This window comes from Vulpes vulpes, chromosome 3 (genome assembly GCF_048418805.1).
Source record: "Vulpes vulpes isolate BD-2025 chromosome 3, VulVul3, whole genome shotgun sequence".
In the NCBI taxonomy this organism is placed as follows: domain Eukaryota; kingdom Metazoa; phylum Chordata; class Mammalia; order Carnivora; family Canidae; genus Vulpes; species Vulpes vulpes.
Genome location: NC_132782.1, coordinates 10,957,372 through 10,982,780, shown reverse-complemented (window position 1 = coordinate 10,982,780; position 25,409 = coordinate 10,957,372). Strand labels below are relative to the sequence as shown.

General features: G+C 38.7%; 1 protein-coding gene and 1 long non-coding RNA gene across 3 annotated transcripts in view; one reads left to right on the top strand and one right to left on the bottom strand.

Annotated features, from left to right (window-relative positions):
• Positions 1-11,514, top strand: part of SLC38A11 (solute carrier family 38 member 11) — a 55,034-nt gene extending 43,520 nt beyond the window's left edge. The window contains exons 11-12 of the mRNA XM_072751809.1: positions 1,467-1,598; positions 10,526-11,514. Coding sequence (XP_072607910.1) covers positions 1,467-1,598; positions 10,526-10,819 — 426 coding nt within the window. The 3' untranslated portion in view covers positions 10,820-11,514. The remainder of the gene's footprint in view (positions 1-1,466; positions 1,599-10,525) is intronic.
• LOC112916457 (uncharacterized) overlaps positions 7,005-25,409 on the bottom strand; it is a 76,876-nt gene continuing 58,471 nt past the window's right edge. Inside the window, exons 3-4 of one of the 2 annotated variants that reach the window (XR_012000303.1) lie at positions 16,639-16,824; positions 7,005-8,206 (exon numbers count right to left, since the gene is read on the bottom strand). This is a non-coding gene — a long non-coding RNA (uncharacterized lncRNA). Of the gene's footprint in view, positions 8,207-9,889; positions 10,095-16,638; positions 16,825-25,409 lie in introns of both variants that reach the window. The other variant, XR_003234308.2, reaches the window with a different exon arrangement.

The window sequence follows — 25,409 nt, the reverse complement described above, 5'->3', positions numbered from 1 at the left end:
TTCCGTCGCTACAATGGTGGAGTTGGTAGGTGTGCACAGGCCAAACAGTGGGGCTGGACACAAGGTCGGTGGCCCAAGAAGAGTGCTGAATTTTTACTGCACATGCTTAAAAATGCGGAGAGTAATGCCGAACTTAAGGGTTTAGATGTAGATTCTCTGGTCATTGAGCACATCCAGGTGAATAAAGCCCCCAAGATGCGACGTAGAACCTACAGGGCTCATGGCCGGATTAATCCATACATGAGCTCTCCCTGCCACATTGAGATGATTCTTACTGAAAAAGAGCAGATTGTTCCTAAACCAGAAGAGGAGGTTGCACAGAAGAAAAAGATATCCCAGAAGAAACTGAAGAAACAAAAACTTATGGCCCGGGAGTAAATTCTGCATAGAATAAATGCAAATAAAAAAAAAAAAAAAAAAAAAAAGAAGCCAACCACATACGAGGGTGCCAAAAAGCCTGTCCATATCCCTAACGACTATCTCTCACTAGCCTGCTGCACTCAGTAATTTTCTATTATAATCATATATTAGAGACTTCCATAAGAATGAATTTTAAATATTTGAAAAACATCACCAGTTGTAGAACCATAAATGAGTAAGTTATTAGTATTCCTGGTAATTATTAGCAGGGTTATGGCAGTGTCCAGTCTGTGAGGAATGTTAGATAAGTAACAGCTTGGAGGGTTGGCTTTCTTAAGGTACCCCTGCATCTGACCTTCCCTGACCATTTCCAACTCTTGTCTCAGAGTTTCCAACTCTCGCACAGAGTCGACCCTATTCAGATTGTCTCCTTCTAGTCTTCCATGGGTATCTTTCCTGTCCTTCTTTCCTCTTTTGTTCTTTTCATTCTGTTCCCTCAGTCTCTAATTCTGCTCTAAATCCTACTCATGTTTCAAGCCCTACCTTAAGCCAAAAGGACTTTTCAGGATTACTATGAAGCTGGTAACTCTAAGAAAGATCGATTTAGGTAACTAAAGCTCCTTCTAGTTCTAAATTCTATTTGATTTGTTTTTTTTTTTTATCCAGTCGTAAATTGATCACTATTTGTTTTCTTAGATTGGTTGACTCTCTCCAATCTCCTCTCATTCTAAAAATCTAAATAGCAACCATAGTTTCTTTTAGTGGCAACCTTGGACTCAATCAAATACCTTATAAAGTAACTTCCCAGGATCTTTCTCACACTTGAGAAATATGCGTCTTTACACATTATATACCATGTGTTGGGTCTGTAATATAATCTTACTGCCTGTTTAAAAATTCAGCAAAGATTACTTATTTTTCAGATGTGTGTTTATCTATGTGTAAGTACTTTGGAAAAGATAGGATATTCATATGGCTTAAGATTTGATTGATTGCCTTATTGGTAGTGTTTTATACAGTCCTAAGTGCTATAATATGATATAGTTTCTTAATAAGTCCTGCATGCCTCTGAGAATCCCTCTCTAAATAATGTGTTTATTTGGCAGGTAATTGCCAATGTGTTTTTTGGTGGGAATCTTCCGTTGGTCTTCCACATTATTATAACAGTGGCTATCATTACTGTAGCCATGCTTATGTCATTGCTGATTGATTGCCTTGGAAGAGTTTTAGAACTCAGTGTAAGTACATTTAAAGATTTACATCTTCCATTCTAAAAATCCCTTTAAAAATCATGTTTACGTTTAACAAAGGATATATTTTCCCTAACAGAGGTATCTCTTTCTGAAATGAAATGAAAATGTGTTTGTTATGTGATCATAAATATTACAATGACTATCCACTTTTAGAGCAGTGGTTCTCCAATGGGGAAAATTCTGTCCCTCCTCACTCAGGGAACATTTTTGGTTGTCACAGGTGGATAGGTGGGTGTTTCTGACATTTATTGAGAAAGGCTGAGGATGCTGCTAAAGTCTGCACAATGCACAGGGCAGCCCCCATTATAAAGGATTATACAATCTAAGATGTCAATAGTGCTGAGGTTGAGACACCCTGGTTTGGAGCACTTTTTCATACTCTATTTTCTATAATACATAAATATTACTAAAAAATAGCGATATATTAAGTGGATCTGGAAGTTGCTGAGTAAAAATGGGTCTAGAGAAATTCATTAAATACATGTGAATGAAGAAATTATATCCATACCCTACATTCACTTACCACAGCCTGAGTTCTTTTTCTTTAAAATATTTTCTTTCCCTTTCTAGATCTTCCCCTCATAATCTCTACCACTATCTCCCAAATCTAAGTCCTTGTCATATCACATGTGAATTAATACTGTCTTTTTGCTTCAACTAGCACATATTTAAGTTCTGTTTCTAGGTTATCATGACAATGCTTAAAAATCTCCACTCTCCTGCCAGAGCAAGAATAATCTCTGTTGCCCCCATAATCTGATCCCATGCCTTCTATGGAAAGTTATTTACCACTTACTTCTCCAAATCCACGGTTAGCTCTGGTCAATCTTATTTTTGGACTATGAGTAAGCCATATTATTTCTTTTATCCTTTGGCTTATGTTTATTCTTTCCTATAGTTGTTATTTTCCTTTCATTTCTATCTAAATCTTACAAAGAAGGGCAGCCCCGGTGGCCCAGCGGTTTAGCGCCTCCTTCAGCCCAGGGCCTGATCCTGGAGACCCAGGATCGAGTCCCATGTCGGGCTGCCTGCATGGAGTCTGCTTCTCCCTCTACCTGTGTCTCTGTCTCTCTCTCTGTGTGTGTGTGTGTGTGTCTCATGAATAAATATATCTTTAAAAAAACAATCTTACAAAGATTTAAGATCGAGTGCGACTTCTAACTCATTTATTTGTTGATCAAATATGTATTCTTACTATATAATTGAGATACAATGATAGGAGGAAATCAAAGGATCCATGCTTTCACGGAGCATACTATCTTACAAATAAACACGAAAAGTTCAACTGCTATGTATGTCATGGAGAAAGGAAAGAGATGGATTCCCTAAAGACATTTATGAGAAAAGATTAACAGGACATGGTGACAAAGGAGGATAGAAGGGCACATCAAAAATGACTCCCTGGTGGGACAATGATGCCCCACCAGGGAGTCTGGGGAGAAATGAATAGAAATGGATCTACCACTTTAGAGTTGTTAATCTTCCTCTTCTACAATCCTTATGGATTTTCTACTCAGAACCCTACCACTTACCATTTATTAATTATGCACCACAGGGAGGGCAGACTTTTACAAGTGGGATCCCAAGTCATTATGTATTCACTCCACTGAGAGTTGAGGAAAATATGAAAGTATTACTGTCTGTGCCCACACCACTATTCCCTCTAGATGCCATCTGGATTTGAAGTTCCAGACAAAAGCAGTGGGAGATTCAGTCAGTACACTCTTGGGGATGTTCTTGTAGCAGGGTATGTGAAAAGTCGGGAGTAGGAAATTTTCCAAAACCAGAAGAGCCTGGGGAATCATCTATTCCACCAACAATGGAAAGAAAGCTCATAAGAGAGATGCATAAATATCAAAAGTAACTTTCGCCTGCTTCTCAATTTTGCATAGACCAAAGGCTGATAGGTTGGAATGTGAAATGACTGTGAATGAACCTTGATCTATGTAAGTGGATGACTGCTACCTTAATGAAGTAACTTGATTTATGTATTGTTATCATGTATCGTGTACTGTTTGGGCTGTCCACAAGCTTGCCTTCCCTACCAGAGAGTAAGTTCTTTGAAGACAAGAATGGTATTGAGATGCCTTGTCCATCCTCCACAGTATGTGGCATAGTGCAAAGAACACCGTGCTCAAAGTACTGCATGGCCAATTGCCCCTTGGGACCACAGATCAGGAACTCTTTCTACAAACGTTCCTGGACATAAAATACTTTTCTTAGTGTAGTACCAGGATATTAAGTGTTACCAAAAATTGATGGCATTGACAGTGATAGTAATCTTTCATCTGTGCTGAGGATATGATCAACATAATGATTCCCAGCTCTGTTATTTCTTACTTTGTTAAATGTCTCATTTGAGTTCCTATTTGGTTGTGTGGATTTTTTTTAATAATGTGGAATTTTGATATGAAAAAATATATGTTTATTAACTATCTGATCACTTACCATATGTTGATAGCTTAATAATTTCTTATTCCCTTTAAGTTAAGCAAGCACATAGATATTGCTTATTTTTCAGTAATGACATATTTTTGTAAATTTACCATAACTTTCTGTTAATTGCTTATCTCTCTGATGCCTGCACAACAAAATTGTATGCACTTAATTACATTAAACATTCCCTTTTGTACTTATATTTAAAATCTTTTATGATTGAGACAGAATTCTGGTATTGCAGAAAAATAAGACAAGAATATTGTGTGAATGTCTGTTATAAAGGCAAAATCTGAGCTGCTTGTGGAAGACTATTTTTAAAATCTTAAAACATGATTCTAGATCCTTGGATTTTTTTTAAACCTGGTTACATAGATATTCATTAAAAGACAATTAAATAATAGTGTTGTCTGTTATGATCTAATAACCAAGACAATTACCTAGATTTAAAGAAATTAGCCCATAATTATATGATCAATTAATCTTCAGCAAAGAAAGAAAGTATATCCAACCAGAAAAGGACAGTCTCTTCAATAAATGGTGTTGGGAAAACTGGACCACAACATGCAGAAGAATGAAACTGGACCACTTTCTTACACCAAACACAAAAAATAAATTCAAAATGTATTAAAGACCTAAATGTGGTAAAAAAAAATCCTACAAGAGAACACAGGCAGTATCCTAGTTGATACCAACCATAGCAACTTCTTGCTAGATATGTCTCCTTAGGCAAGAGTAACAAAAGTAAAACTAAACTATTGGGACTGCATGAAAATAAAAAGCATCTGTACAGAGAAAAAAAATAATCAACGATGCTAAAAGGCAACCTATGGAATAGGAGAAGATATTAGCAAATGTCATATCTGATAAGGGATCAATATCCAAAATATATAAAGAACTTAAAAAAACTCAACACTCCAGAAATGAATAATCCAATTTAAAAATGGGCAAAAGACATACATATGGCCAACAGACACATGAAAAGATGCTCAACATCACTCATCATCAGGGAAATATAAAGCAAAACTATAATGAGATATCACCTCACACCTGTCAGAATGGCTAAAATTAACAATACAAGAAACAATAGGTGTTGGCAAGAATGTGGAGAAAGGAGAACCCTCTTACGTTGTTGGTGGGAATGCAAACTGGTGCAGTCATTCTGGAGAACAGTATGGAGGTTCCTCAAAAAGTTAAAAATAGAACTACCCTACAACCCAGTAACTGCACTATTCATTTACCCAATGAATACAAAAGCACTTTCAAAAACTGAAAGGAATACATGCACCCTAATGTTTACTGCAGCATTATCTACAACAGCCAAATTATGGAAAGAGCCCACATGTCCATTGAGTGATGAATGGATAAAGAAGATGTGTTATATATATATATATATATATATACCAATGGAATATTATTCCACAATGGAATATTATTCAGTCATAAATAAGAATGAAATCTTGCCGTTGGCAACAACATCGATGAAAATAGTATAGAAATACTATATTATAGAAATCATAGGATCTGATCTCACTCATTTGTGGAATTTAGGGGAAAAAATCAAGCAAAGGGGGAAGAAAAGAAAGAAGGAGGCAAACCAAAAAATAGACTCTTAACTATAGAGAACAAACACATGGTTACTAGAGGGGAGGTGGGTGCAGGGTGGGTTAAACAGGTGATGGAGATTAATGAGTGCACTTGTGTATGAGCACTGAGTGATGTATGGATGTGGTGAATCACTATATCATACACCTGAAACTAACATTACACTGTATGTTAACTAACTGGAATTTAAATAAAAAGTTTTAAAAAGGAAAGAAAAACTGAGATGGACCAAACCAAATAAAACAAAACAAGGCATTTTGTGAGCATGTAATAAAATATAGAAATATATAAAATATAGGATCTCCATTGTTTTATGGATCATCTGAGCATATGTTTTTCGAATCAACGAAAGTCTTTTGGCATGCACAACATATTCAGATCTTTACTCAGCTCCCTTCCTGTGGACATTCATCATGCTTAATAGAGCCAGATGAGGCATCATTTCTCTCTGTAACTAATGTAGGCTGGATCATGCAACACTTTAGAAGTACCTAAAGCATGCTGTTTTCCACTTCAGAATGACAATGTGAGCTAACTTGTATTGATTATTTACTCTGTGCCAAGTGTTTTGCATGAGTTACCTGCCTTAATCTGTATTAGTTTTACAGATGAAGAAACTGAGGCACAGAATGATTAAACAGAGTGATTAAATAGTTCACACTAGCTGTAAGTGGAGGAATCAAGATTTGAACACAAGCTTTCAGACCCTATAGCCCACATTTTTAATCATCACGCTAGCCTAAGGTTTCCTAAGTAGAAGGCTTTAAATTATGTAAAATAAGTAGGTTCATTTCTCCATCCATTTTTTAAGGTAAAAACCTACACATTGACTTTATGCATAAGTGAGGTTAAGAGTAATCCATAATATATATAGTTAGGCTTTTTTTTTTAAGATTTTATTTACTTATTCATAAGAGACACAGAGAGAGAGGCAGAGACACAGGCAGAGGGAGAAGCAGGCTCCCTGCAGGGAGCCCGATGTGGGACTCAATCCCTGATGTGGGACTCAATCCCCGGATTCTGGGATCACACCCTGAGCCAAAGGCAGACTCTCAACTGCTGAGCCACCCAGGAGTCCCTGGTTAGACTTTCAAAATGGGTTAAGACAAATACCAGGAGATGAAGTAACATGGAGCTGAAAATTTTCCAACTAATTTAATTTTTAGCTAATAGCTTTTATCTTCATTAACAATTGTGCTCTAAGAATTCTTTTCTACTGTGGCATCTGAATCATCACTGAGTAGAATAATGATCTTCACTGATGAGATGCGTAATAGAATCACATCTTCAATTTGCAAAGTTGGGGAAATGCTATTACTTACTATGACTAAAATAATGCAGGATAAATTATTTGAGGTCATATTCATTATTTAATAAAAATCAAAACCCACTTAGAGCTTAGCTTCCCTTTTATTTCATTGTTTTCACGGCAGTAGGCAACAGTGACATATTTTCCAAAGGAACTGCAGTTCCTCAGTTTTAAAGGATTCATCTTAGAAGCAAATAAAAATAAACAGAAGTCCCATTCTTGGTATTAAGAAACCAGGATCTGGGCACTGATGTTGCTATTAGAGAAAAGAGGCATCTCCAGTAATTGGGCCCTATGGGTTTTTTACTTGCAGTACAAAGAGAAAAGTACCGACAAACATCTTAAAGTACAAGGAAGCAGGCAAGCCAATTACCCAGCACAAGCCCACCTAGAGAGAGATACAGTCATCAGGGTGGGCAAGGCATAGTCCAGGCTGCCAAAGACGTCCTGAGTTAGGGAAGAGTTGCTCTTGAAGGTATAGGAATACATTTCATGAATCCAAATTGATTACTGAGTCGAAATTTGAAGATGTATAAGCATTCTTTTGTTTCATTTTTAGCTTCCTTGCATCCTTTGAGAGGTCTCTATTCTGGTAGGAGAATTCAGATAAGTCTCCAATTTGTATTGTCAGTAAAAATCTTCAGCACCTTCTGTTGTTTCCTTCCGGCAAACTGCAGAGTGCTCTGGCATCAATAGTGTTACTATCAAAGGACAGTGCTGCCCTGCCTTTAAAATAAGGCTATATTTTATTATCCCTTTAATGAAAAGTTATATTTACATCCTGTCAAGCAATTCCAAAAATTATCCCAAAGCCAGTGATGTAGGCCCCACACAAGTCTATATTAAATAGATCAAATAAGGACGACGAATTTACAGGGAATAGAACAGATGGAACTGCTCTATCATTCTGCTGATGATCTTGGGCCCCAACAACAACCTCTAGCAGGACTGAGCTTTCAAATATTAAAAAAGTAACTGCTATCTCGACAAGATACCCCACTGGACTTCTTCCAGCACAAACATCAGCTATAGTTTTCCCACTAATTGCTACTTTCTCAACTCTTAAGAATTATAGCATAAACAGAACACCCATTGCTTTGGACTGCCCAGCAAGTTAGGTTTGGAAGTGTCCCAAGATGCTGACTGATGACAGCTTCTTAGCAGCAGCTGGTGGCGGTTTTCATCCTGATAGCACTTTCAACACTCCGAAGTTCCTGATGAATTTAGCTTCACATGTTTGTTCCTGTAAAGAGAAGAGAAGTTTGTTCCTATACGAATACACACCCCCACACCCACATACATATATTTATATCTGAATTATCTTTTCATTGTTTTCAAAATTGTTTTCAATCAAAGGATAATAATTATTATAAACACAGGGTTCTACAGTGTTTTTCCTAACTTAAAGAGTGGTGTCAGTTTCAAGTGTTTTGTTACAACCTAAGGAATCCAGAATTCATTCATTTCTTGCCATATGAAAGTGAATTCTTTATATCTGTGTGCCTTTGTGGGTGTTCATTCGTACGTAGGCCCTTTGAATGGCAAAATTATGTTGTCCGTATATTTTAAATTAGAATACAGCGTGGCCCTCTTTTCTCATTCTTATATCTCTCATTGTAGACATATCTTCCATGACATGTGATGCCTCTTATTCTTCTACAAATTTTTAGATAGTGCCTCAATAGTGTCATTTCATAATGTGTTCCCATCAACTGTCATTTCTCTGGACTTCTCCTGTTTTTTGTAAAAGCTAAAAAAGTTATAATTTTGGAATCATAGTTGTAGTATTTCTGATATGAGGATGGTACTTAGTATAACACAGTCATCTTAGTAAATGATGATAATGAGAACATATTTCTTTTAAAACTATTTTAAGGTATAATCTGTCTTTTATATCATCCAGCTTCAAAATCAGTTTTCTCTGATTTTTCCCTAGGGAAAATTCTACCAAATAATATGTCAAAAAAAAATAATAATAATATGTCAAAAAGCTTTTAAACCTTAGGTGATAGGCATATAGGGTTTCATTATACTATTCTTTCTACTTTTATGTATATAGACATATTTCCATAATGTTTTTTTTCAAATATAGCAAAACATGTATTTTTGGAAAGCTTGTTTTTAATTCTAAACCAATATCATATTTGCTATTGTCTGTTTTTAAAAACTTGTGTTTTATGGTTTAAGAAAATGCCATTTGTTATACGATTATATTTAATATATCTTAATAGCATATTTTGTTAATATATAATTAACATTTATAATATAATTTTAAAAGCCTATATTGCCTAAAGTGCATTAAATTTTAATTATTTCATTTGCAAAATGTCTTGTGCAAATTTAGCCTCCTCAAAGGGAAAGTATCTTTTTTTGGGGGGGGGGGGGGGGAGTATCTTTTCTTTGAAGTCAACAACTCATGGTAATTTTTTCTTTTAAGATTCATTTATTTACTTGAGAGACAGAGCATGTGTGCACATACAAGTGGGGGAAGGGGCAGGAGAAGAGAGAAAGAGAATCTCAAGCAAACTCCTTGCTGGTACAAAGCCCAACACAGGGCTCGATCTCGTTACCATAAGATCACAACCTGAGCTGAAATCAAGAGTGGAGGCTTAACTGACTGAGCCACCCTGGCACCCCCTTGGTATTTTTATAATAGACACTACTCCCCATAATTTTCAATCTGACGTTCCCCCTCAGATTGGACTTATCCATAAACTAATGTAGGGTAGGGTGAATGAGTCATGGTCATTTAGTTGTGCTATCAATTTTCTAGGGTAATTAACATGTTTAGTTTTACTAGAAAGAGGATTTAGAAATGCTATTTCATGCTAAGTGCCCTCGGGGTGATAGTTTTCTTTTCTCATACAGAGGAGCACCTACGTTCAAACCAACTCAAGAAAGAGGAATGATAATATCCCCTACACACCTCTCAATAGTTAGTCCCTCTTGTACACAAATGACAGATCATGGGATCCCTGGGTGGCGCAGCGGTTTGGCGCCTGCCTTTGACCCAGGGCGCGATCCTGGAGACCCGGGATTGAATCCCATGTCGGGCTCCCGGTGCATGGAGCCTGCTTCTCCCTCTGCCTGTGTCTCTGCCTCTCTCTCTCTCTCTCTCTCTCTGTGTGTGACTATAATAAATAAAAATTTAAAAAAATTAAAAAAAGATGACAGATCACTCACGTTTGAGCAGTTAGTACTCAGCAATTTGAAATAAGAGTATAAGGAAATACGATGTGCTGAAAATATGGGATGTTTCAAGAGTTTGCCAGAAGTTGGTCTTACCTTCTACTTTATTTTCTAAATTATTATTTTCTGATCATTTTTTCTTAAGTCTGAAACACTATAATATTATTCTTCGCATTTGTAAATCTATCATCAGAAGGGGGAAAACCTAGTCCTAAGTCTTTCTTAGGTTATTTTTTCTTCCCTTTTTTGATGCAACTAAACCTATTACACTTTTAACATGCACAAAGACAAATGCATTTTGTAAATGTTTTTTAAAAACTGTCCAAAGAATGCTGCTCTGGTAACACTGTTATTTCTTGTTTTCAATATGCAGGGCGTGCTCTGTGCAGCTCCACTAATTTTTATCATTCCATCAGCATGCTATCTGAAACTGTCTGAAGAACCGAGGACACACTCAGATAAGATTATGTCCTGTGTCATGCTTCCTGTCGGTGCCATGGTGATGGTTGCTGGAGTCGTCATGGCCATCACAAATCCTCAAGACTGCACCCACGGCCAGGAAATGTTCTACTGCTTTCCTGACAATTTCTCCCTCACAAATATCTCAGTTTCTCATTTTCAACTGACAACACAACTTCCAGTTTTAAACATCAGTATTTTTCAATGAGTTGACTGCTTTAAAAAGTATATATGTTTTCAGAGACCTCTAAACTGATAACATTCACACATGTTTTAGTCACACCATGCAAAACAAAATTACTATTTTGACATTTATTGAGACTTGGTTTTCTTTACTCTTTAGTCCAATATAAAAGATTGAGAGGAAAAGAAAACTGAATGTATTTTTTTGATTTATTGCTTTATTTTTTTTTAAATTAATGTTTTAATGACTGTGCTGCTTTAATCTTCTTTGCAGGAGGAAAAGTGAAGTGCATGGCCCTTGCTGCCATCCTCTTAAAGCATTACTCTTTTGTTCAATAGGTGAGCCAACGTACTGCACTCTAAAATACGTAGGTGATTGTCGGTTGGAATTTTGTGTATGTATCCTTTATGAGAAAAAAAAATTGTGCCTTTTAAAGTTTATGGAATCGAAGAGAAGGGAAACTGAAAACTATTAAAGGGAATAGACATCCCAAGAGCAAAGTGAAAGTGTCCATTATAATTTCAGCAGATCCCTTGTTTAGAGTGGAGTGAATCCCTGGAGAAGTGAATAAAGTTCTTCCCGTGTTAAAAAGCATGAATAATAGACTCTACAGAACAAGATGTGTGGAAATCAGGATTACCTCTCAAGTTTTGATCCTGTGGGAATACAATGGTAGTGCCATTAAATAAATTATAAAGCAGGGGGGAAAAAAACCACAAGTTGTCCTCAGGCACAAGCCCAAGAGATCCATTATGTGTCAGCTTTGGACCCGTTGAATTTCAAGTTCTGGTGGGAGCATACAACTGGAAAGCTGAGCTTGGAGACTAGAAGCTTGCAAGTAGAATCAGGGCTACGGAAGAAGTATTCTCACTCCACTGGGATCCTCAGAGAGATTCTTGTTGACTGGATTCTCCAGAAGCAGACACTAAGATGGGGTTTGGCATGCAGGGTGTTTATTAAGGTTCATCACTAACGGAAGAGAGGCAGAAAGCCGGATCAGGAGGGCAAGGTGAACCACAATGCAGGCCAGCAAAGCCTCAGCCAAGTCTGTGGGAGACTGGAATATATGTGACCCATCAGAGTTGTCCCTGTTCAGGAAAAATAGCCAAGTTTTAATACCACTGCCTCCATCTGTCCTTGAATGTGGGTACCTGTGGAGGCCAAGCCCTTGGCAGCTCTTTGCAGCTGAACAAACCTTAAAGGAACTGAGAACTGGATGTGGTCTTCTAGTGGCTGGGGCACCACATGCTTCCTTGTAGGGCAACTGGCAGGCACAGCTGTGCCCACCACAATGGCACTCAGTTTTTACTGAGGATTTGTAAACATCTTTTCACGAGGATTTCACGTCTTCATATCTTTGACACTCTTTTAAGAATAACAAGAAGGGGCACCTGGGTGGCTTAGTGGTTGAGCATCTGCCTTTGGCTCAGGTCATGATCCCTGGGGTCCTGGGATTGAGTCCTGCATCAGGACTCTGCCTATGTCTCTATCTCTCTCTTTGTGTCTCATGAATAAATAAATAAAATCTTTAAAAAAATAAAAATATCAAGAAAATGTGGGACCATCTGGACAGCTGCATCAAATCACACCAAATTTTATTTCTTGCCTTTTCATTTTGTATTTCAAGTTGACAATCAATAGCACTGTATTAATTGTTGCCAAATAGAAAATAACACAAGCAGAACAACACACATGCAAACAAGCACACAAGCAAACACACATGATGTGTTTGTACAAATTGTGGCAAACACACACACACACACACACAAACCCACAGGAAGTGTATAAAGGATAGTTTCACAGTGGTTTGAATAAAGAAGTGGTGAGAGCTGAGTCATCATGTGACTCATAGTAAGAAAGACCTGTTGAAAGCACAAAAAGCTGCACCTTAGGCAGAACCATGCTCAGGCTCAGAATATGATTTTTGCTTCAGTTAAACGTCTTCCACGCCACTCAGTTTAAATTCTATTGGCTTATAACTATTCTGTATTGGATTTGTTTTTTATCGTTGTTTAGGAATCATAAGATTAAGTGGTTTGTGCCTATTTTTAGATTGATACATGTTTTGGTAAAATAGTAATAAAAATACTTTCATTCCATACTGAGGGAATGTAAGAAATGTTTGCAGCACTCTATCACCACATTACTCAAGACTGAGAAACACTGACCTACATAGTTAGTAGATAAAGTCACAAGATGTGAGAGTTCCAAGAATGTACCAAGAGAAGCACATCAAGGATAATGTAATTTAGCCCTTATCCACCTAGTATCTTGTAGTTTGGCTTTTGCTTCAGATAACAAAAGTTAAATTAACCTTGACTCTTCGACTCTTTAAAAAAAAAAAAAAAAAAAACTTGTGGTAGGAATGGAGTATTGCATTAAGGCCTAATAAATATTTGTTCTGGTTTTTTAAATTCTTAATCCACTGTAGAACAAAACTGCCTTACATGGATTGCCAGCATCTTTCAAATTATGATAGAATAAATCTTAGAAACTCACATCCACTTTGCAGAAGTACTTGTCTGTTTCTTTAGTCCATCACCATGCAAAACTCCGAGAACCACCCCCCATCTATTTTCTGCCCCAATTTAATAAGAGATTTCTACTGAAACCTGTTCCCTCCCTGCTACTTCTTGCCCCCCAACAAAGCAACTTAAAGATTTAAAACCAATGTCTGAGGTTGTCACTACATTTTGATTCATAAAGTGCTTCATAATTTAAAAAAGAAAGGAGGGGTGCCTGGGTGGCTCAGTCGGTTAAGAATCTGCCTTCTGCTCAGGTCATGATCCCAGCATCCAGGGATTGAGCCCTGCTCCACAGGAAGCCTGCTTCTCCCTCTCCCTCTGCCTGACACTCCCCCTGCTTGTGCTCTCTGTCAAATAAGTAATCTTTTTTTTTTTTTTTAAGATTTTATTTAGGGGATCTTTGGGTGGCTCAGTGGGGGGATCTCTGGGTGGCTCAGTGGTTTCATGCCTGCCTTTGGCCCAGGGTGCGATCCTGGAGTCCCGGGATCGGGTCCTGCATCGGGCTCATGGCATGGAGCCTGCTTCTCCCTCTGCCTGTGTCTCTGCCTCTCTCTCTCTCTCTCTCTCTCTCTCTCTAATAAATAAAATCTTTTTTTTTAAGATTTATTTTTATTTATTTATGATAGACATAGAGAGAGAGAGGCAGAGACACAGGCAGAGGGAGAAGCAGGCTCCATGCAGGGAGCCTGACATGGGACTCGAACCAGGGACCCCAGGATCATGCCCCAGGCTGAAGGCGGCGCTAAACCACTGAGCCACCGGGGCTGCCCTGTCAAATAAGTAATCTTAAAAAAAAAAATTAAAAAGGAAGGAAGGGCATAGTATCTTTACACACTAACATAAACACCTAGCAATACATTTCCGTTAAAGGCATAGATTGGATGACACCTGTATTATGTGTGAATTGGATCTTGGTTTACGTAATGATTTATAAGAGGCTCTTTCATATCTCAACCCTAACTTGAACCACCTTCCATTATCAGAGCAGGTAAATCTCCTTATCTCTATTTCCAATGGTGTCAAGCAGTAATGGTTGTCTTTCCTAAAAGGACTCTGAAGCCTAGATTATGCAACTAAGAAAAAGCCCACTAGTCCTCTGCTGAAGACATACTGCACACAGCAGGCCTCTTTCTGGTTTTTGTGCTGCCATCTTCTCAGGAAAGCAGTATTAGCCTGTGTTTTGTTTGTTTGTTTTGCTGTTGTTTTTTTAGGAAAGCTGGGCCACTGACAGGACGTGGTGTTGTCAGGTATTCCAAAAATGGCTCAAGCCTAGGCCAGCCAGTGATCATGAGATAGGGTACGCATAAATACTAACTGTGGTGTGGGTAATAATTAGCTGCACCACTCAGATAAGCTCCTTTAAGAATTGATAATAATTCTGAACAGTGTATAAAGAATTTACCCTGATGGCAGAATGGATCAGAGATACCATGAGGTAGGGACCATGTAGACGGAGAGAGAAAAAAGAGCACATTCTCTGGAGCAGTGCTTCAACATGTGTCTGAGTCCCTTGGAGGACTAGTTAAAACCCAGATTGCTGGGCCCCACCTCTAGAGTTTCTGGTTCAGTACTCTGGGGCGAGGCCCGCGAATTTGCATTTCTTTTTTTTTTTTTTTTTTTTTTAATTAATTTTTATTGGTGTTCAATTTACCAACATACAGAAAAACACCCAGTGCTCATCCCGTCAAGTGTCCACCTCGGTGCCCGTCACCCATTCCCCTCCCACACCCGCCCTCCTCCCCCCTTCCACCACCCCTAGTTCGTTTCCCCGAGTTAGGAGTCTTTATGTTCTGTCTCCCTTCCTGATATTTCCCAACATTTCTTCTCCCTTCCTTTATATTCCCTTTCACTATTATTTATATTCCCCAAATGAATGAGAACATACACTGCTTGTCCTTCTCCGATTGACTTTCTGAAAAGTTCCCAGGTGGTGCTGCTGCTGCTGCCGTTGGTTCAAAGATCACGTGTGAATCAGGCTGGAGTTTGGACATAAGAGAGATGCTAGATGGTGCCATCTGTTCAGAGGCTGGGCAAAATACAAGCAAGGTGTAGACAGGCTGTGCTGGAGCTCAGGAAGTAAACTGCCACTAGGGTCATAGGAGGGAGAGCTATTGGCACATATTAAATGTCCTTATCCTTTGTCTCTTTGAAAAATCATTTGGAGAAGCTTACGGAGGGAAGGGGAGATACCAAGACCTCAAGATTAGCGAAGGGTAATGACAAGGGAGGGGAGGAGAGTCAGCAACAAAGAAGAAAACAGAGATTACAGTCTAAAGTCAACACAGCTGCAGTGGTTAAGCTGAAAGCCTGGTTTGGAGTCTACAGGCTCACAGGGAAGATTGCCTGAGCTTCCTGGGAAGAAAAGAAGGAAGGAAATACTCCAGTTCCTCCAAAGTACACCAAGTTTCCCTAGGACTAAGCTCTCAAGGGAATGTCTTACTTGGAAAATTACATAGAGAACATGAGTATAACTGGGCTGGACTCATAATGACATCAGGCAGATGAAGAATTCCCGTATCAGTCTCGTAGAGGACACGTTAACAATCTTGCCACTAATGTTTGCTCAACCACAATGAGGAGTATCAACAAATTTAGCTTTGGAGTTTTTATTACATTATTCATTTATAATGATATGCTAAGTGCTCTTTTAAAACACGCACATGCACATTTATTCTGTCCATTTCTTTTGTTTTTTTTATTTTATTTTTTTATTCGTGACAGAGGCAGAGACCTGGGCAGAGGCAGGCTCCCTGTGGGGAGCCCATGTGGGACTGGATCCCAGGACCCCCGGATCACGACCCGGGCCAAAGGCAGACCTACCCAACCACTGCGCTGCCCAGGCGCCTCCAGTCTGTCCATTCCTAACTTCCACCTGACTCTGGTCCTTGGCAACTCACGCCTATGACTAATGACGCAGCCTCTTACCTTCATATTCTGCTTCTAGTCCCTTCTTCCTTCAAGGGATTTGTTTGTGCATCACTCTGAGAATCATCTTATTAATCTAACATTAACCTGATGTCTGATGCACCACCTGCTTGTTCAGAAGCTTCCCATAAAACGCTTATGTTTGTAAAATAAAGTACAAACTCCAAAACTGTATTCAAAACTTTCTTAAGTTGGTCTCAGCGTCACATTCTGGCCTTATCTCTTGTGGCTCCGGGACGGAAATCTTTAACATCTAAAGCATTCTTTGCACTGACACTGCTCTGTGCGGCTTTTGCCTTTGCCCCTAAATTCTTGACATTCTCTCATCTGAATATCCAACCACTCCCTCCCATCAAAATTCTATCAGTTCTTTGATCTTCTCCCTTGCCATACCTGACATCTGGAGCTGAAGGTCAGTTCTTCTGCCTTTCGGAATTCTGTAATTCTTGTATGTTATACGAAGAAACCTTGTCCATCTAACGAGACTGAAAGGTCCTTGAGGACCAACAGTGTGCTTTAAAGCTTCTTTTTATTCTTCAAATCTCATGGCAAGGAACCTTTCAGTAAACACTTAAATATCTGAAGGGAGATTGATGGTGTAAAAGGGAAAATGGTTAATTGTACCAGTAGCCATACACATTATTTTCCTGGACTTTTTTTTCAGCTCTAATGATCATCATTATAAAGTATAATAGTATTTTATTTACTTTTTAATTTAAATTCAATTAGCCAATATACAGTACATTAGTTTAGTGGCCATTTACATTAGATGTAGTGGCCAGTAATTTTTCGGTTGCATATGATACCCAGTGCTCATCCCAGCGTGTGCCCTCCCTAATGACCATGATGCAATTACCCCACCCCCCACTCCCCTCCCCTCCAGCAACACTTAGTTTCTTTCTTATAGTTGAGAGTCTCTCATGGTTTGTCTCCTTCTCTGATGACTTCCCATTCAATTTTCCCTCTCTTCCCCATGATCCTCTGTGTTGTTTCGTATATTCCACATATGAGTAAGACTATTTGATAATTGTATTTCTCTGATTGACTTATTTTGCTCAGCACAATACCCTCCAGTTACATCCATGTCAGTATAAATGGTGAGTATTCATCCTTTCTGGTGGCTGAGTAATATTCCATTGTGATACCATGATGGTACCATATCTTCCTTATCCATTCATCTGTTCATGGGCATCGCAGCTCTTTCCACAGTTTAGCTATTATGGACACTGTTGCTATGAACATTGGTGTGTAGGTGCCCCTTCGGATCACTGCATTTGTATCTTCGGGGTAAATATCTAGTAGTGCAATTGTTGAGTCATAGGGTAGCTCTATTTTTAACTACTTGAGGAACCTCCATACTCTGTTTTCCAGAGTGGCTGTACCAGTGTGAATTTCCCACCCACAGTGTAAGAGGGTTCCCCTATCTCTCCATCCTCACCAACATTTGTTGTTTCTTGAATTGTTAATTTTAGCCATTCTGACTAGGGGGAGGTGGTACCTCATTGTGGTTTTGATTTGTATTTTCCTTATGCCAAGTGGTATTGAGCATATTTTACATGTCTGTCGGCCATTTGTATGTCATCTTTGGAGAAGTGTGTGTTCATATCTTCTGCCCATTGTTTGATTGGATTATTTGTTTTTTGAGTTTAGAGTTTGACAAAGTCTTTATAGATCTTGGATACTAGCTCTTTATCTAATATGTATTTGTAAGTATCTCCTCCCATTCCATAGGTTGTCTTTTAGTTTTGTTAACTATTTCCTTTCCTGTGCAGAAGTTTTGTATCTTGATGAAGTTCCAATAGTTCATTTTTGCTTTTGTTTCCCTTGCCTTTGGAATGTCTAGCAAGAAGTTGCAGCCGAGATCGAAGAGGTTGCTGCCTGTGTTCTCCTCTAGGATTTTTATGGATTCCTGTCTCACATTTAGGTCCTTCAACCATTTTGAGTTTATCTTTGTGTCTGGTGTAAGAAAAGGGTCAGTTTCATGAAGAGACTTCTTCAATAAATAGTGCTGGGAAAATTGGACAGCCATGTGCAGAAGGGTTTCAAACTGTCCTTTTTCCATTGGATATTCTTTCCTGCTTTGTCAAAGATTAGTTGACCATACATTTGAGGGTCCATTTCTGGGTTCTTTATTCTGTTCCATTGCTCTATGTGTCTGTTTTTGTGCCAGTACTATGCTGTCTTGATGATCACAGTTTTGTAATACAGCTTAAAGTCAGCATTGTGATGCCCCCAGCTTTGGTTTTCTTTTCTTTTTTTTTTTTTTTATTTATTTATTTATTTTTTTTTGGTTTTCTTTTTCAACATTCCTCTGGCTATTCGGGGTCTTTGGTTTCTTACAAATTTTAGGATTATTTGTTCCAGCTCTGTGAAAAATGTCAACAGTATTTTGATAGGGATTGCACTGAATGTGTAGATTGCTCTGAGTAGCACAGACAATTCAACAATATTTATTCCTTCAATCCATGAGCATGGAATGCTTTTCCATTTCTTTATGTCTTCCTCAATTTCTTTCAGAAGTGTTCTGTAGTTTTTAGGGTATAGATCCTTTACCTTCTTGGTTAGGTTTATTCCTAGGTATCTTATGGTTTTTTTGGTGCTATTGTAAATGGGATAGATTCTTTAGTTTCTCCTTCTTCTGTCTCATTTTTAGTGAAGAGAAAGGCAACTGATTTCTGTGCCTTGATTTTTATACCCTGCCACACTGCTGAATTCCTGTATGAGTTCTAGTAATTTGGGGGTGAAGTTTTAAAGCATTGTGGCCTGAAAATATGCAGGGAATAATCCCAATCTTTTGGTACTGGTTGAGACTTGATTTGTGACCCAGTATGTATCTATTCTGGAGAATGTCCCATGTGCACTTGAGAAGAATGTGAAGTCTGTTGTTTTAGGATGGAATTCTCTGTCTATATATGTGAAGTCCCTCAGGTCCAGTGTGTCATTCAAAGTCTTTGTTTCCTTGTAGATCTTCTGCTTAGATTATCTGTCCATTGCTGTGAGTGGGGTGTTGAAGTCTCCTACTATTTATTGTATTATTATCAATGTGTTTCTTTAATTTGGTTACTAATTGGTTTATATAATTGGCTGCTCCCAAGTTAGGAACATAAATATTTATAATTGTTAGCTCTTCTTGTTGTAAAGACCCTTTAAGTATGACATAGTGTCCCTCTTCATCCTTACTTTGGTTTAAAATCCAATTTGTCTGATAATGAAGATTAGTACTCTAGCTTTCTTTTGAGGTCCATTAGCATGATAAATGGGAATCTATGTCCTCACTTTAAATCTGGAGGTGTCAGGCAGCCCAGTTGGCTCAGCAGTTGAGCACTGCCTTCAGCCCAGGGTGTGATCCTGGAGACCCAGGATCGAGTCCCACGTCAGGCTCCCTGCATGGAGCCTGCTTCTCCCTCTGCCTATGTCTCTGCCTCTCTCTCTCTCTCTATTTCTCTGTGTGTCTCTCATGAATAAACAAACAAAATCTTTAAAATCAATCAATCAATCTGGAGGTGTCTTTAGGTCTATATGAATCTCTTATAGACAGCATACGGATGGGTCCTGCTTTTTTATCCAGTCTGATACCCTGTGTCTTTTGATTAGAGAATTTAGCCTGTTTACATTCAGAGGTAACTGCTGAAAGACATGAATTTAGTGCCATTGTATTACTTGTAAAGTCCTTGTTTCTGTAAATTGTTTCTGTTTCTTTCTGATCTACATTACTTTTGGGCTCTCTCTTCACTTACAGGATCTCCTTTAATATTTCTGGGAAGGTTGGTTTAGTGGTCACATATTCTTTTAGTTTCTGTTTGTCCTGGAAGCTCCTTATATATCCTTCCATTCTGAGTGACAGCCTTGCTGGATAAAGTATTCTTGGCCGCATGTTTTTCTCATTATTGTCCTGAATATATCATGTCAGCTCTTTTTGGCCCATCAGGTCCCTGTGGATAGGTCTGCTGCCAGTCTAATGTTTCTACCCCTGTAGGTTAAGAACTTCTTGTCTCAAGCTGCTTTCAGGATTTTTTCTTTATCTCTGTAATTTGCAAGCTTTACTATTATATGTTGGAGTGTTGATCTATTATTATTGATTTTGAGAGGAGTCCTCTCTACCTCTTGGACCTCAATGCCTGTTTCCTTCACCAGATTAGGGAAGTTCTCAGCTATGATTTGTTCAAATATATCTTCTTTCTCTCTCTCTCTCTCTCTCTCTCTCTCTCCTTCCTCTAGGATCACAATAATTCTAATATTGTTTTGTTTTATGGTATCACGGATTTCTCAAAGCCTTCCCTCATGGACCATGAATTGTTTTTTCTCTTTTCCTTAGCTTTCTTCCTTTCTATCAACTTGTCTTCCATGTCACTTACTCTCTCTTCTGCCTCATTTACCCTAGCTGTTAGAGCATCCAATTTAGACTGCATCTCAGTTAAAACATTTTTAATTTCAGTCTGACTAGATTTTACTTCTACACTAAGAGATTCTCTAGTGTTTTTTGTGCTATTTCAAGCCCAGCTAGTATCTTTATAATCATTATCCTGAATTCCAGCTTCAACATTTTACTTATAACCATATTGATTAGATCTGTGGCAGAGAGCATTACCTCTGGTTCTCTCTTTTGTTGTGAATCCCTCCTTCTAGTCATTTTGCTCAGAGAAGAATGTATGAATGAGAGAAGAAAACCAAAAATATCAACCACAACCCAAGTGAAATCCATACTAGACAAATCCAAAGAAGTCAGAAATCAAAAAAGAAAGGAAAAGGAAAAAGAAAAAGAAAGGGAGAGCCAGGGAGAGAGAATATAATATCCCAGGTGGAGAAATCAGGGTGGTCCACTTGGTCCTGGATGTATTCTGGTCTGTGTATCAGAAGACACTAAATATCAAGATTGTAAAGAAAGCAAAACTTATATATATACAAAATTGAAATTGAATATGATGAAAGGAAGTAAAAAATGAAGACTATATCTCTAAAATGTAAATCTAACCCTCTCTTCAGTAAACCCTCAGGGATAAATGGTCTTCACTTTTGTGCCTGCCAAACCCTGCAGACTCCTGTGGTGTGCACCCGCACCGATCCTTCTAGGGGTAAGTGCAGCCTGCCCCACCCACCACGTGCATGGAGAGCTGTTATCTGACCCCAGTTCGAAGTTCATGGCAAACAGAGCTGAGAACCCCCACCTGGGCTCACTACCCTAACCAGTTTCCCCAGTCCAATACTTGAGAACTCTGCTTGCTCAGGCACCCCCATTCTTTCTGTGACCCTGGGAATCCTGGGACCACAGTGTCACACCTAAAATTCTGCTACACTTCACCACCAGAGCACCTATCAGGCAGGGAAGTCTCTCACTGGGGCACATTTCTAAAGGTTCCAATTTTGAGCCCTGGGGCTCTATCAATTTCCGGCAGCCAGCTGACAGAGGTTCCCTCCCCTTGCCCCTTGTCTTCTGATATGTCCCCTCAGACTCACTTCTCCACACTTCTTACCTTGCAAAAAGTGATCACTCTTCCAGTTGCAGAATTCCAGCAATTCTTTTCTTATATCTCAGGTTGAACTCGTAGGTGTTCAGAATGATTTGATAGCTGTCTAGCTAAATTCAGGGAACCGGATGAAACAAGGTCTCCTACTTTTCTGCCATCTTGCCTCCCTCCAGTTTAATAACACTTTGATGTGATGTAGTCATTCATCTAACAAGCTGGTTTAGAGAATTAAGTTGGGTTTCCTATTTTGCTCCATTATGCATTGAGCCTTCAGAGAAATTTTTTGGGATATTCTTAAGAGGACTCTGAGTAAATAACAATCAGTACACGTCTTCTCATTTGCTTTGACTGCTAAATAAACATTGGCCCTTATCTTTTTTTTTTCTAGAGATTTCATTTATTTATTCATGAGAGACACAGAGACACAGGCAGAGGGAGAAGCAGGCTCCATGCAGGGAGTCCAATGCAGGACTCAATCCCAGGACCCCGGGATCACTCCGGGAGCCATAGGCAGACGCTTAACCACTGAGCCATCCAGGTGCCCCCACTCTTATCTTTCTTAAATATAAGCTCCTTAGACCTAAGAACATGTCATGTTTAGTTTTCTTTTTTGCCAGTGTATGCTCATATCTTATTCATAATGCTTGCTGGACATTGAATGACTTGACTGTATCTAATTGATATATATATTTCACTCAAATTTATAATGCACAAAGAAAACTCACATTAACCTATTTAATATTATTTTGGGGCAGCCCAGATGGCTCAGCGGTTTAGGGCTGCCTTCCGCCCAGGGTGTGATACTGGAGACCCGGGATCAAGTCCCATGTCCGGCTCCCTGCATGGATCCTGCTTCTCCCTCTGCTTGTGTCTCTGCCTCTCTCTCTCTCTCTGTGTCTCTCATGAATAAATAAATAAAATCTTAAAAATATATATATTATTCTTAAAAAATGAAGCACCAAAACTTAAAACCAAATGTGCCTATGATTTAGGCACAATTATCACCTTGCCTAATCTCAGCAGACAGCTTGGTAATTTTATAGAGCACTGAAAAGAAGAAGTGGTTTAAGAATACACAGGCAAAATATAAGAACAACACTTCAGGCAGCATATCAGTTTGCGGTTTTAAGTGTAAAAGACTTTGGAAATGTTTATATCCAAGATACAGTGGCAGCTATATATTTATCATTTTAAATTTCATTTTGCCAGAGGACAAGGCCAGTTCCAGTAAAACAAACCCTGCTCAGGCTTCCTAGAGTCAGATCCTATTGTAAAACAACATTGTTCTTTATTCTTTATGTTCTGAGAGAGAAAATAGTAAAGCACCCACAAAAAAAAAAGAAAAAAGAAAAAAGAAAAAATATTTTATCCCAGAACAGCAGTCTTTGGGTGGCTTCTGACTTTTGTTAGACAAGTTTGCATTCTAATAAAGTCTTAAAAAGAATTTTCTAAGTTACAACTTTTAACTACTGTTCCTCCATGTACAAAATGTAGATAAGCCTGGAAGTTGAGTAAAATAACCTTGGGTTTTATGTGCTGTGTCTCTTAGCATTTCAAAAAGAATTTAGATTTATTTAAAAAGCCATAAGAAGAGACAAGGGAAGGAAATTGACTTTAAACTTTTAGAAAAACAGAGCTTAGAAAAGACCTCAGTTTTATACAAGGGGTTGCTTGACTACATAAACACAGTGGGAGGGACTCCCTGTTCTAGAAGACAATCCGACCTTCTAAAGTAGACATTGTAAACAAGAGAATAAGAAACTAAAAATATTGGCTTCAGTTTGGAAAATTTCCTTGGAATAAATGGTTTTCTATGTGTAACCTAAAAGAGAACTCCTTGCCTCCAGGTGATCTAGTTAAAACTGATCTTAAACCCCATTCTGTAGTCAGGAGCCTACTCCATCATTTCAGCAAATTCTTCAGGCTTACTCTTTCACGCTTCTCTATGCCACCATAAACCAGGGTTCTTTTGCTCTTTGTCTGGATACTGTAGATGCAAAACACAGTGCTTTCATCAGTTTCTGTAAAAATCCACTCACATGCATTGAGTAAAGTTTTTATTGTTGCATCTTTTGAAGATTTAGAGTGGTTTACAAGGAAGGGTCACATCCTGGAGCAAGGCCTTTGACTAATCTTTAAAGCTCACCATCTAAGCACCTCCTTTACTCTTCTTGTTTTCCATTACCTTCTCCAGATAAACAAGCAACTAAGAGAACTCAGGCTTCCTCACCGAGGTTCCAGCATCTTCAGGCCTCTAGAAAACCTCTTTCCTACTTTATCCCACACCTTGCGATTATATTTTTCCAACGAAACTGCCATTCTCTTCCTAAGAAGAATCCAGATGGAAACTGTCAACACATTCACATTTTTCCATTTCCTTACATATATGTACCCTGTGATTTATATTCTGAATTGCAATTGTGGTGACTTTGCTCTCCATAAAAAGAGAAGCCCAGAAGACATCTGCCTTGCATAAAATTATAATGTGGGCTCTTGGCTTTAACTAGGAGCTGTTCTATCCGAAGGGGTAACAGAAGGTTGACCACTGTGGTTTCCCAAGACAGCTAACCCACATTGTTTAAAGCTGCTCCCCCTGAGGCCTCTACTTTGTGTCCTTAGCCATTGTAATTTTTCACTTCAACACCAGTACTATTCTCCAAACAACAGCTGTGTGTCTGCCCACTTCCTTTCACTCTGGATAAATCTGGCCTTTCAGAATTACATTAGAGCAGGCCCGGCATTAGTGGGTGGATAATCCTCTGCTTTATAAGTAAGGAAAATCTGAAAAGCTTCTCTACTCATTTTCTCAAATATCTTCTATGGAATGAATGATACCAAGGTATCTGACATATTGTTGATTGCTTTTCAGCATTTAGAACAGAGACATCCCTTAACAGTGGGGCATAAATTAGAGGATCCGGATTAACAAATAGGAAGAGTAGCTCTAAATCCTAGGCTCTAAGGGTGGCTCATGAGAATGCTGCCCTCCCCACTTCTTTACACCTCCCTAAATTCCAAGCAGAACTTCACATTGTGCCCAAATGCCTGCTCCTCTCAAAGGCCTTCCCAGTCTTCTCCAGCAGAGCAGAGCTTTTCTTCTTCTGCAAGACTATGGTTTTATATCTGATGGTTAATAGAAGGAACAATCCAGTATAAATAAGAACTTCCTAACAATTAAAAATGTTGGCATGGGCTACTTTGGGGCTTAGCCTTTTGGTTTTTGGTTTTTGTTTTACAGATTTTATTTATTTATTCACGAGAGACACAGAGAGAGAGGCAGAGACATAGGCAGAGGGAGGGGAAGCAGGCTCCATGCAGGGAGCCCGATGCAGGATCACGCCCTGAGCCAAAGGCAGATGCTCAACCACTGAGCCACCCAGGCATCCCAGGAACGTAGCCTTTTGTACCTAGAACTTAGAGGATGAAAAAACAATTGTCCACAATGTGGTGGGAGCAATTTATTGCTGAATAAAAACTGAACTTGATGATCTCCAAGGTCTCCCCCAATGCTGACCTTCTAGTTACTGCCTTGAGTCTTCTGATGAAATAAAATAGAGAGCTATTCTGGAACTGCTTCATTATTTATTTTCATATGTCTTTTTTTCTAAATAAATATGAAACAGGTTAAGAGCAGCAATCTTTTCATTCCTTTTCAGTGCTTAGACCACCTTGTGCAAAATAATTGTACAAAAAAAACTA